General features: G+C 37.8%; 1 protein-coding gene across 2 annotated transcripts in view; it reads left to right on the top strand.

Annotated features, from left to right (window-relative positions):
• The window catches only part of LOC138019356 (uncharacterized), a 26,665-nt gene extending 14,521 nt beyond the window's left edge, over positions 1 to 12,144 (top strand). Inside the window, exons 1-11 of one of the 2 annotated variants that reach the window (XM_068866122.1) lie at positions 2,290 to 2,514; positions 2,680 to 2,739; positions 3,643 to 3,959; positions 5,430 to 5,495; positions 5,587 to 5,628; positions 6,869 to 6,910; positions 7,198 to 7,239; positions 8,143 to 8,628; positions 9,323 to 9,394; positions 9,814 to 9,924; positions 10,833 to 12,144. In XM_068866122.1, the coding sequence (XP_068722223.1) occupies positions 2,736 to 2,739; positions 3,643 to 3,959; positions 5,430 to 5,495; positions 5,587 to 5,628; positions 6,869 to 6,910; positions 7,198 to 7,239; positions 8,143 to 8,628; positions 9,323 to 9,394; positions 9,814 to 9,924; positions 10,833 to 10,889 (1,239 nt within the window). In that variant the 5' untranslated portion in view covers positions 2,290 to 2,514; positions 2,680 to 2,735 and the 3' untranslated portion in view covers positions 10,890 to 12,144. Of the gene's footprint in view, positions 1 to 2,289; positions 2,515 to 2,679; positions 2,740 to 3,642; positions 3,960 to 5,429; positions 5,496 to 5,586; positions 5,629 to 6,868; positions 6,911 to 7,197; positions 7,240 to 8,142; positions 8,629 to 9,322; positions 9,395 to 9,813; positions 9,925 to 10,832 lie in introns of those variants that run through there. The other variant, XM_068866123.1, reaches the window with a different exon arrangement.
• Positions 12,145 to 12,500: the final 356 nt, after the last annotated feature.

Below are 12,500 nucleotides of genomic sequence, written 5' to 3'. Positions count from 1 at the left end.
AGCGAATTGGCATCAACTCTGCTACAAATATAAGATTGCATTAGTAAAACGGATACTCAAGGCTCACTGGGAAAATCTGCCTTTGCCATTATGTGACAATATAATCTGTAGACGAACATCGAAATATCCGTCTAGGACACCTGACTCTGTCTGTGTACCTCGCTTCAACTCAAGATTTGTCCATTTTTCGATTAGATATAGAGGTGCGGCTCTATGGAATAATACCTTGGCCAACGATCATTCAATTGTAAACGCGAGTTGTAAAACTTTGTCAACCAAGTTGAAAGATAATGCAAGTTTCTTAAATTTTAATTTTTATGCTACGTCAATTTCTACTACAGATTTTAGTGACCATGATTATGTATACTTTTAATTGACATGTATCTTACATATACAATCGTAATTGCCATTTAGTTTTAGCTCTCTTACACCATAGGGATTTTTAGTTTAGGCGTATAATAGTATGTAATTTAAGGGAATCTTATCTTATTTCTAAACATACGACCCCATAAGCTTACAGCTTTAAACATTATCGTGTTTAAATAAAGGGATATCTATCTATCTATCACCTGTTTCGCAGCTCTTTTCCCACGAAATAAAATTTTCCAGGAGCAAATTTTCCGAGGATGCTGGTTGGATTGGACTTTCAAACGATTTACACAACATAGACGTTCTCTAAGAATACATTCCACTTGAAACTGGCGTTAAAACTAGCCTTGATCGCTCTAAAAAGAACGGAAACCAACAAGCTACCGATTCTCAAACGGCAGCCATTTTTCTGTTCTTCTCGGGAGTGCTTTTTTGACGAGAGCCAATGATAGTCCCGGAAACGCGTCACGTGCCATATCGCGCGACTCATGCGCAGACATTTTTCGCCAGTGAAACCGGGCTGGTGTTAGCGTGTGTCACCTTGCTTTTATTGTTGTTACTATTTGACAATGCTGTATTATCACTCGACAACAAACAACATTAAACACTACAAAAGGTCGGTCCCCAAACTTCACGACAAAGCTAAACATTTTAAGATCAAAGCTTAGGCCTAGACTTTCCACCCGATGATTGCTCAAAAATGTCCGAACCTATCTTACTTTCTTACTTACTTAACAGAGGTGACGACATTGTGTCACTGTTTCTATAGCAATAGTTGGCGCAAAAACGAATAAAGGTCTGATTGGATTAAAAATTTATGCACATCAAGTTGTTCAGTTTTAATTAAGTTAAATTAATTTTATTATAATAAAAAAGATAAGAACTGTCAAGGGAACCTTAAGATAAGACCATAAGTCTTAATATGGAAAAAGGTAGGGTTCCTCGATTTTAATGTGAGATGGAATTATTTTACGATATGAAAAGACAACCGACAAATGTGCTCACATGAAGGTAAGTTTTGTAAATTGCTGCAATATTTATGCGATTTTCTCAGACTTTTGCTTTCATGTCAAAATAAAACAGCAACAGTCACAGGGCAGTCTGGTCCGTTTGCGTTTTGCTAAACTTTAATGCCAAAATATCGTGACACAATTCACTCGTGCGACTTTATAGAAGGGGCTGTGTCACGTTATTTTAGGGTGTTTAGAGGAAATTTTTAGTTTATCACGAATTTAAAACTCGTAAATGGTAATGTGGAATTCCTTTACTGATAAAATTGTCGTTACATCACAAACAAGATGATTTTGAGCAAAAACGGCCTTTATCCAAGCGATTTGCCATAAACTTCAAAAACGTCGGGGATTACCCAAATGCAATCCGTTTCAATCTTGTCCATTTGTGACCATCCATGCTTCTCTTTCCTTTTGCTTTATTTCTTTTATGTTGTTCAACAGTTTTAAGTGGTTATTACAATGTTTCCGTATACTTTTTGGGCATTTTGTGTGTCACATAGCCCATTTAAAAAGGTTGACGATCGGAGTCATTCGAATACCAACCTTGATAATTGTGCGCGGGATGAACCCGCTTCAGCACAAGGAAATGAGGTATGAACGATGAAGGTAGAATTATTTTTCTAAGATACGATATCAAAAGACAACTGAGAAATGTGCTCACATGAAGGTCAGCCCAATTTAAATTACGTAAAATTGCAAATTATTGCCACATTTATAGCATTTCTTACTTTTCCCTACATGGCAAAACAAAAGAAAAAGTAACTGTCGCTGAGCAGTCTGGTCCGTAAGTGACTTTTTTTTAATTTATGCGAAGAATTCGTGACACAATTCGCTTGCGTGACTTCATTAAAAACGTTAACCATCCCTGATCTTTATATTAAAGTAGGGGTTAACCCCTACATAATATATATATATAAGGAAATGACCCTGTGACAATGTACTTCACAAAGCAGTTTTTACGGTACCGCTTCGTCCCAGTTGCATTTCCATCGCCGACGATCTGGTTTTGTTGGATAATACAAGACTTATCTAGCTGGTGAACACAACGGAATAGATCATTTCATTGCGGATTTAAATTTGTTTAGCTTTCATGTTATGTGGATACCTAACTTGTGCAAAGCAAAATTTCAAGGTAAGTACCGGCCACTGTCTCGTTTTGTGAAAGCATCTATTTGCCGCTTTATTTACAAACATGCATGAATGCTGGACCTTGCTCACGAATCTCGCTCAGGTCTGGCGTCGTAGTTTGATTTCAAAATAAAATCAACTGCGATGATTTCCTTGTTGATCTTCACAGCTTCCTGCTAACCGCATTAAAGCAAGCTGAGCTCACCTCCTTTTGGTTCCTTTACCATGAGTAAGTACTTAAACATATTCTTATTGGCTTTTAATTGTAGTCTATACAATTCTCAAAATATGTTGCTGAAAAATTAGGAGCATTAATTTTGCAGTTTCCGGGTTGGTAGGCATTTGATTGGTACGTCATGCCATTTGGCGAGTGTCATTGATATTGTTATTGACGAAAACCGAGTGAGCATTTCCCTTTTCCTTAATTCGCAACTATCACTTCGACCTTCAGTGGCAAACACTAAAACTAGGCCAAGGGACTGCTAACACAATGCCACACATTAAACTTTGACTCGACAGCCATTTCGGGTTTCGATATGTTGTGCTAACTTATGTGTGCCAAGAAGTAAACTTCGAAGCCATAAACGTTCTTATAAACAAGTTCGGGGGTAATACGATAACAACAAGAACAAGAACAACAACAATAACATCTTTATTTGCACCCAAAAGTATGACAGTATTAATTACAGAATAATATATTTGTCTCAAAGAATAAACTATAGGCCTAATTGAAGAGCCCGGAAGCGTGTCTTTAATTAATTTCACACTTCCTTCAATACAAAGTATCGTTAGCGCAAAGCGTCGGTTTTCAACATTCATACCCTTGGGTAAGGAGGCAAAGGTGAACTTTAAATCGAAGATAAAAGATTGGTATTTTCGGTTGAACATAACGCACACTTCACGTGTTAATGATATAATGAAGAGGCATTGGGACAGACATTAGCCTTCAGTTGAGCCTTGCATGACTGGAAATGAAGAGGGCGAGTAAGTCTGATATTTTCAAAGGTTCCCAGCCTACGTTGTCCCTTGTCGTTATGACGAAATCGTCTTATCCGAATCCCCGACAAAGAAGGAAAGATAAACCCCCGAAGGTATAGGACACTAACTTTACAATCTACTTTAAATTTTGTAGCATCTTCAGGCCAGTCAGCTTGGGATCGAAACTACCCGATGAGTGAAGCTGATTTTTATGAAAAAGGGCTGCCGGATGACATTGGGCCGCATAAGTGGAAAGATTTAGCGCGTGCGCTAGGATTTAATCAAGCCAGTATTGACGGCATTCACATAGAAAAAGGCAACGCCAAGGAATGCTGCATAGAGGTGCTTGTTCGCTGGCTTCGCCAGAACGGAAAAGGGGCCACTGTCGGAAAGCTCGCCGAAGCTCTAACGAAGATAGGGCTTAAGAATTTAGCTGACAGATTCCCGATCAAACCAAACGATACAAAACGAGTAAGTGATTCTGACATTTTTTTCGGACTTAAGTCGTCTTTACTAAAACAAATAAGAAAACTTGATTTATCATTGTTAACTGTTTTTCTAGGTGAGAAATGAAGGCAACATGGCCAAAGTGCCATATGCGATTGGTTTGCGACATTTCTTTTATGAGGGTCTCGACGGCGGGATAGCTGTCACGGCCAAACGGCCAACGGCTAAAAAGATTGTCTTTTTACGGCTAACGGTTATTTGTTTTCAGTCACGGTTAACTTACATGAAAAACAAAAAAACGTTCCTCGTTGAAAAAGAAACATTTGTTTTTGCTTTTTGGGGTTCTCTGTGTTAGTTAGTAGGGTCTTAGTACACATATTGAAAAGGATCATTGAGAATAAAATACAAACAGCGGAGATAAACATTTTTAAAAAATGCATTTTATATTAACTTGGCGTTTCATATGCTTGTTCTTCGTTAAGTTAATATGAAATGCACTTTTTAAAAATGTTTATCCCAGCTGCTTGTATTTTATTCTTAATTAAGCTACGATGGCCGAAGAGCAGGAGTGAATAGAATAAGTCATGTATTGGTCATCAGAATGGAACTTACATTTTTGTCAAGACCTCCAATTGGGGCCAAGAAAGGATGAAGTAAGAGAAGGGAGTCCCCATACACGGGCCAATGATATTTTAGCTATGCAGCTATTTTTAGAGAGGCACCTGATTAGCCAGTTGTAATGACGTAATGAAGTTTTAAATTTGCGCGGCGTTGGGAACGAGAACTTAAAATAGCTTTGCGAAACTAAAAATAGATTTTAAAAAACGGGAAGTCTTACCTCATCTTCTTTTCCTGGGGTTTTATAACGATATGATGATTGCGTGACATTGAAAGAACGTTCTAGATTGCTAACTAGTGGTAGAATGTTCAGGAATCAGTAGTTATTTATAAGTCTTAAGATTTGTGATGTTTATAAAACATCAATCACTTATATAGTGTAGCGCAATCTACATAAGAGAGTTGTCTGTGTTGTTGTTTTATTGTCTTTGTTAACGGAGTGATAAAGCCATCAGGTAGAGATTGTAATGCGGACTATTTCTTGACGTGAATTAAATTAAACAAGTAAGCTGAGTTAGCATTTATTGTCTTCTTTGCTGAATACCATTGATCAGCTGTTCTGCTGACGGTTTAACGAGTATCTACTTGAACCTAACAAGAACGTTACTGGGTTATTTTTAGCCTGCGAACGCAGACGTATTTCCGGCGGTCGTTACTTTTCTCCCTATTCCACTTTTCAAAATAAAAAAGACTCACGCTAAATCTCTTAATTTTTGTCACGGCTAACGGTACATTTTTTATCATTTTCACGCCTAACGGTTAACTTTTCTTGACGTTTCACGGCTAACAGTTAACCCCATTGAGACCCTCTTTTATCACTCTTTGGATACAAGACTCTGTGAGTTACTTCATTTATGGCCGCTTTTTTTTTTCCAGAACGACAAAATTGAAGAGACAGTACGTGAATTTTGTGAACAACTGATTAGTTTCCTGAAAGAAGAGGTAATATATAAATGTTTTCCGCACTTCCTTGTGTAGATCTGGCTTGCTGTACTGAGGGCTTTTTGTTTCTTCTTTTTTCTTTTGGAGCTAGGACTCTAAGGAAAACAGCAAAGCGAGAGACCTAGAAGACAAGGTAAGCCATCAAACAATCAATAATCAATCATGTCTATCAATCGATCAACATTCGTCTGACTTGTTGCAATGTTTACAAGTGTTCAATGAGTCTTAAGGAAATCTTAAGTGTTATCAGATATTAATAAAAGGACCCGTAGGACACTGAGTTAGTCGCTGTTTAATGACAGAATGTTACTGAAGTAGGCTGGTCTAGATCAAGTTAAACGAGTCTGCCACAACATTACGTCGTGTAAACTTTTTAAGTGTACATAGTTAAGGGTCATCAGTTCGATTCAACGGTTGAGAGAAATGTCTATTACTCTGACTAGCATTGGATAAAAAATAGGCAACATGTATAAAGTATGTAGAAAGATAATTTGATTCATTCTGGTATCCTCAAAAGCTGAATTACGCTACCATAGTCCCAAAACTTGGAATAGGAAATTGCTTACGAAAAAAATCATGAAATAGTGCGTAATTTACAGTTGACTTGCTAACTGAATTTAAAAACTATTCGTTACATTCTACAGCTGATTGAGCAATAAAAAGGAATTTTTCAACGCTGAGGGCATCTTGGCAGTAGGAGTATTTTCTACACATCGTGAAGGCGGATCGCTGTTGGTTACTGTAACTGGCGCTTAGTACTTAGCAAATATCATGAACTGAAAATAATAAAATAATATTGACTGACTTTACTCAAGCGAGAGGCATTTCATTTAAATGCCATTGCGCTCTTATCTTACACTATAAAAGAGCTATCTAAGTGCAAGGTAGATAAAGAGTACTTTTTTACTCGGTGTGATAATGACAACATTAGCAGTGAAAAACTTCTCCGATTATAATTATCAAATCATGTCACTGCTGACAAACTAGATTTTCTCTTTATATAGTTTCCAGTATTCTAATAGATTTAAACATATAGTTTTGTATTTCCTTACCAAATATTGCTTCTGAAGATGAATGTTGCAGCATTCGAAACGCCAAGCTCTAAATATGCGTTTTACTATGTTTGTAACCGCTGCTTAAGTGTTGTTTTTGATCAAACTTAATGGCCAAAAAACAAGAATATCTACGATCATATCCTTATTTACCCTCAGATTGCAAGCTAGTATCTGCGAGCATTCGGCCCTTAGCCCCACTCCTCCAACAAGAAAACTTGATAGGTAGTACTGCACCCCAAGAAAAAGCTTATACGAAAATACTAACTTCGAGAACGTGAACGTCAAAACTTATGTTTGGCTTCTCTTTGTATTGCGTAGGTTTTCAAATTGAGCAACAGGATTAAGGAATTAGAGGAGGAGGTAAGGCAAATTGAGAAAGACTAGCGCTTATGCAGCCTGTTCTTTGAACTTTGCAAATATCATGAATATCGACTGACCCGGCAGGACAGCCAGACTCAAGCACGAGGCATCTTTCGGTATTTCGGCTAGACTCTAGAATATCTGTTCACCTTTTGGGGTTGGGGTTTGTCAAACTTCAAACGTCCTTAAAGTGTTCATTTAATGCAGCGTATTTTAAAGGTAGACGTATTTTATATGGAATCATGAACGTCAAAACTTATGTTTGGCTTCCCTTTTTCATTGCGTAGAATTTCAAAATGAACAACAGGATTAAGGAATTAGAGCAGGAGGTAAGGAACAACGAGTTTAAGTAAAATATTACCTTCCAGTATTCGTGGTTACGTTCAAAGTGCAGCCGAGAGCATTAAAAAGGACGGAAGTAGAAGCCTTGATTAAAACTTGAGTTTAAATTGTTCATTGCAACCTTGCGAAAACGTTTTCAACTCAAATTCGACGCAACGAGGAATTGGGTTGAAAGAAAAGGAAATCACCGACCTTATACCGGACAAGTTACTAGGAATTTTGTAGAACGCCAATCTAGATCAACTAAAGCTTTTATAAACGCGGTGATCTACATTTTAAGTTGAAACGGGTATACTACAACACGACCTAATGACAAAAGACACTTATTTGACTTTATTTTATTTCTTGCCTGTTAACAACAATCTTGATTTGATTCTTTATGCAAGAGGGTAACGCAAAACAGTAAAAACTGACAATGAAAATATGCAATTAAAATATACACAGAATAAAATTATAAATACAATAATAAAATGATAAGTGGGAAGAAAACGAGAAATGCAACATACATTAAAGAAATTAAGAAGATGGATAAAAGTCAACTAAACCTTTTTAAAACTAAACACCTACCCATTCAATCTTCGTTAAAGAATTTGGTATTGTAATTCCATCACTGATAGCCTGGCATGTACGCTTCCCCCACGTTTAAAACGTGGGTAGCCTAAGGTCAAGGCTACATTTCGGCTACATCTATCGTAGCCGAATCGTAGTCTATCGTAGCCGAATGTCCGAATTTAATACCAGTAGATCGTTCATGTAGCTTGGGTTTTGTCCGTTAATACGTTACAGATGTTTGCTTTGTTATTCGACCCAAAAACCCAAGAAACTGTTTCGGCATTCAAGCAATGATCCACTAAACGAACCAACTTTTATTTGAATCTTTCTTCTCTCAGGATCTGCAGGATAAACTTCAGATTGATATGAATGCTTGTCATGTTTCTGAGAAGGCCGATGAAGAAGCTCGAGAGCGCCGCATCAGTGCACAATTACAGAAATACACTCATGACCTTAAAACATACGTAACTTCAAGCTTAGAGGTACCGGAGGTAAAACAAGATCAGTTGAAAACCCCAGTCAAATTAGATATCTTGAAAACACTCAGCGAGCATTTGGAGGGTCTTTACATCGCAACACGAGACATGGTATCCGAAACTTGTAAATGTAGCGAAGATCTTAAGAGGGACTTCTACGATTTTGCTTACCACGGGCTTCGCGCGGACCACAATGAATTGGTTCACAGATTTAAAGATTTGGAAGATGCAGTTCAAGAAATGGGCGAAGAAGAGAAGGAAGAGTTACAAAAGGTTAAAGAATTTCAGCTGCATCGAGAAAGCCTGATAAAAGAATTGGAGGAAAAATGGCGAGCTCTCTTCTCTCCGGTAGGTTATCAATATCAAGCTCATTAATGATTCATTAAGTCAATTACCAATCACCGATTATACCTCGAAACATCTCATGCTTTCACGTGTTTCTCGGTGACTCTATACCCATATGATGCACGAAGCAGTCGTCATCATTATATCTTTATTTACCCTGGGATTTTAGAGTAGGTTGGTGTAGCTAGTATCTCCGAGCGCTTACCGTTTTGAACCATGGTATACCACAAAGGACAGAGCACAACACCCAGAACACTCCATGTCCTGCTTTTTGTGAATAGTGTGTGGATTCTTTTTACGCCTCATAGGGTTGTGATATGGGGCCTAAAGTTAATCGCCCTTCTTCGAGAAGACTTTTGTGATGATGAAACAAGTATTGTTATACAAATATAACTGGCCCTTACAGAAATCGAAAAGAGATGAGAAGAGGAGACTCTGTTCTATGTACTGGTGAATGAAAGGAAAAGGGGTTGGAAACAGAGACATATATTTCCCTGGGGGAATTTGAATCAACTGAGAGAACTTAGAGGAGATGGGCTCCAGTCAGAATATAACAATACATGATCGTTTATGGAGCCGTATTGCGCTTTTGTTTCTTTCAGTTGCATATCCTTTGCGGGGCTTTGCAATTCATTACATGAGCAATTCAGTGAAACGTAGTTCATTTTTTATTCCAACGCTGTCGTTTAATTTGCAGCCTGAGCGGCTTCCAGAAACTCGATGGTCAGAATCCCCTGCAAGAGGGGACAAGTCCACGGACATTAAAAAGGTGTCTATTACCTACTATTTATTAATCGAAAGTGAGGTCTTTACGGGAAAGTAACGAATGAAATAGGAAATAAAGAAAAAAAATGGAGGTTAACAGACTACCGTGTGGGTGAATTTGATGGCCTGGATTGGTGAAGGAATCGATCAATTCCTGATGTAACGCGACAACCCGTCTTGGACCAAGGCCTAGCGGGAATTTTAAATAAGCGGTGATTTAGGACCATATGAAGGTAAAGAAAATTATTTCCAGAGCTGTCATAACCAATAGAAAACCTATACTCTGCATATTAAATTCCTGCTTAGTTGGTATCCAACGCCTGTAAACCTCCTTTTCGAAATTTAACTTTTTTTGGCTTCAAGGTTTATCCAGCTTTTAAGATAACGTGATTTTTTTTGTATTTTCGTGTTAACGTGTTGTAGGTTAAGAGAAACACAGCTCCTGGTGCCAGGCCGAAACAAAAAAACGTTCGAGATGAGTTTACAAAACCCGAAGCACCTCTCACGAGCGAGGACGCGCCTCCGATTGCAAATGTAAGTCCTTTCGCCATTCGGTTTTTATCATATAAACTTATTAGCAAGTGGTCGTAAGATATTGGTAGTAGAAAGAATGTTTTTACTCCCGATTCTTTCCGCGCCTTATACGCCTTTTTTAATTTCAAAATTTTAACATTTTATTTCCGATTCCGTGTATTCTCATTGAAAAAATTTAACCATAAGAAATCAAATACTATCTAATAGGGCAAACAAAGGAGCAAAAACGAAAGCAGTTACTTAAGCTTAGTTTTTGTATGTCGGGAAAATCCAAGACGATCGGGGATTCCTCATGCAGTTTCCCGACCGTCCCAGATTTTGCCGAGTACCGGAAATCGCTAGACGCTTGTCCCAGATTCTTCCGATGGTGGCTTTCGCGGAAAGTGGAAAGTGCGCCAAAAACTGAAAAATTGCAGTTTAGAGGATTGGTAACGAGCTAAAGCCATCGCCGACGTCTCCGACAGTTCAAATGTCGGGAATGATCGCCGACGATCGCACAAATCTTGGACACGTCGGGAAAATAGAAACTCTTCCTATTTTCCCGATTCGTCCGCGACCAGGTAGGGTAACCATGGCTGGCGAGATAACTTTTTCAGATGTAAACAGTTTAGATCGCCCACCCGGGACGAAACAATCTATACCGAACCCCTTGGTTAAATTCCTGCAATAAAATACTTTTAAAGTTTTTGCCCTCAAGGGATAAACTCATCATAAGCTTTGTTTACTACAGTGTCATGCTTTCGAGGAAAAAAACACACGAGGGATCTCAGCTGAGATCTCACATTGCATTTCAGATTCAGTCGTCCCCTTTTTACGTGATTATTTACAATCAGATTTTATATATTGTATATCGAAGGACCTTAGTACCTTATGACTAACATAAAGTTCACATTTTTCTTCTATCCTAGGTTACATTACAAAGGTCAGTGAAAAGAATCATAGGAAAGAGAGGAAGATGTGCATAATCGATCAATCAATCAATCAATCAATCAATCAAAGCAGCTATCAACCTTCTAAAAAGGATTGATAACACCTATACCTTCCCTCAAGCTGTGGCTTACGCGTCTCAACACATCTTCCTAACGTTTCGTGTTGTCTTATTGGTATCTGTATTCATACACTTATCAATTCAATGCCAACATTACAACATAGTAAGGGAACAGAACACTGTAGACCACTGTACTATGCAGTTATTGTTAGCCGGACTCGGACACTCCAGACCTATAGTCCTGTGTCTTCACCTGTGTCTTCGACATCACGGTCCCTGTTTCCTGCTGATGTAATTTATTCAAATATGATTGTTCAAGAGAAAATAACGGGGAATAGGGGGCATCCCTCATAAAGGCCCTTTTGCCGTAGGTAATATGTCTCAAGTTTTTATAGATCGACTCCCATGCTGTACAGTCCCAAGGGGATTAGGCAACAGCCAATCATACCAGGCCGGAATGTGTTCCGCATGGATGGCTCATGCTCAGAGAACATATTCCAGCCATATGATTGGCTGTTGCCTAATCCCCTTGGGATATGTACAAAATAGGAGTCAATCTAAAAATAACTTGAGACATGTTACCTATGGAAAAGGATATGTGTGAGGGAATGAGCTCTCTTGACCTTTGGATTATTACAATGACCTGAGCAGATAAAATTTTTAAATGAATAGAGACAGTTGATTTTTTATATAGTGTACCGGTATATTTATATTAGAAAGTTTAGACAGTTTTTGAAATGTATTTTTGGTTAATTTTGTGATAATTATGTGGGTTCAAACAACGGAATTTTCATCTTTCATTTATCAATACTATTGTAATTAAATTTGCTTTTTATAATAAGAACAAGTAATTTATGTGGAATAAAACAGTTCTCATACCATTTTGGTATTGCCTGAAAATAAGGATCTGTACAGAAACTCTTATTTTCGGTGCAACAAAAAAATTGTTTACTTTGCCTACGTTTTCTAACAACCCACTTTAAATTCCGTGACCTTACATTTTTGTATTACTTTTATCATATTCAAAATATTGTACTTTAGGAAATGTAACCTTCATCTTAAAATAATGGCCCGTCCATACGAATGCGTCTTTGAAAACCTCCGTTTTCGATCGTTTCAGTGTGGACGTTTATATATAAACGGAGGTTTTCGAAAACGCATTAGTGTGGACGGGGACTAAGACTGTACAAAAATATTTGAACATTGCATTAAAGTTATTTTCTTTGCCTAAATTTGAGACAGTTGATCAAGTTTAGTAAAAATAAACATTCAAAAAAGGAACTGGTAGCTTTTGATCCCTTTTTCGTCTTAATCATTAAATAATCATCTGACAATCTCATTGCCGTACTTAGGGCCCGTTTCTATGACGTCATTCTCATTTGCATTACAATATAATCTAGCATGTATGTGAGGCAATTTCGGGCTATTTTGTAGTTTTAACCCGAAATTGCCTCTCATCCACGTTAGATTACATTGTAATGCAAAATAAGAAAAACTAACCGTGAAAAGGGCTATTGACGAGCACTCTTAAAGGGGCTAGGTCACGCCATTTTAGGTAATTTTGTTTAATTTTGTTAATTATAAGCTC

This window comes from Montipora capricornis, chromosome 10 (genome assembly GCF_036669925.1).
Source record: "Montipora capricornis isolate CH-2021 chromosome 10, ASM3666992v2, whole genome shotgun sequence".
NCBI classification, from domain to species: Eukaryota; Metazoa; Cnidaria; class Anthozoa; order Scleractinia; family Acroporidae; genus Montipora; species Montipora capricornis.
This window is presented reverse-complemented; position numbering and strand designations above follow the sequence as displayed.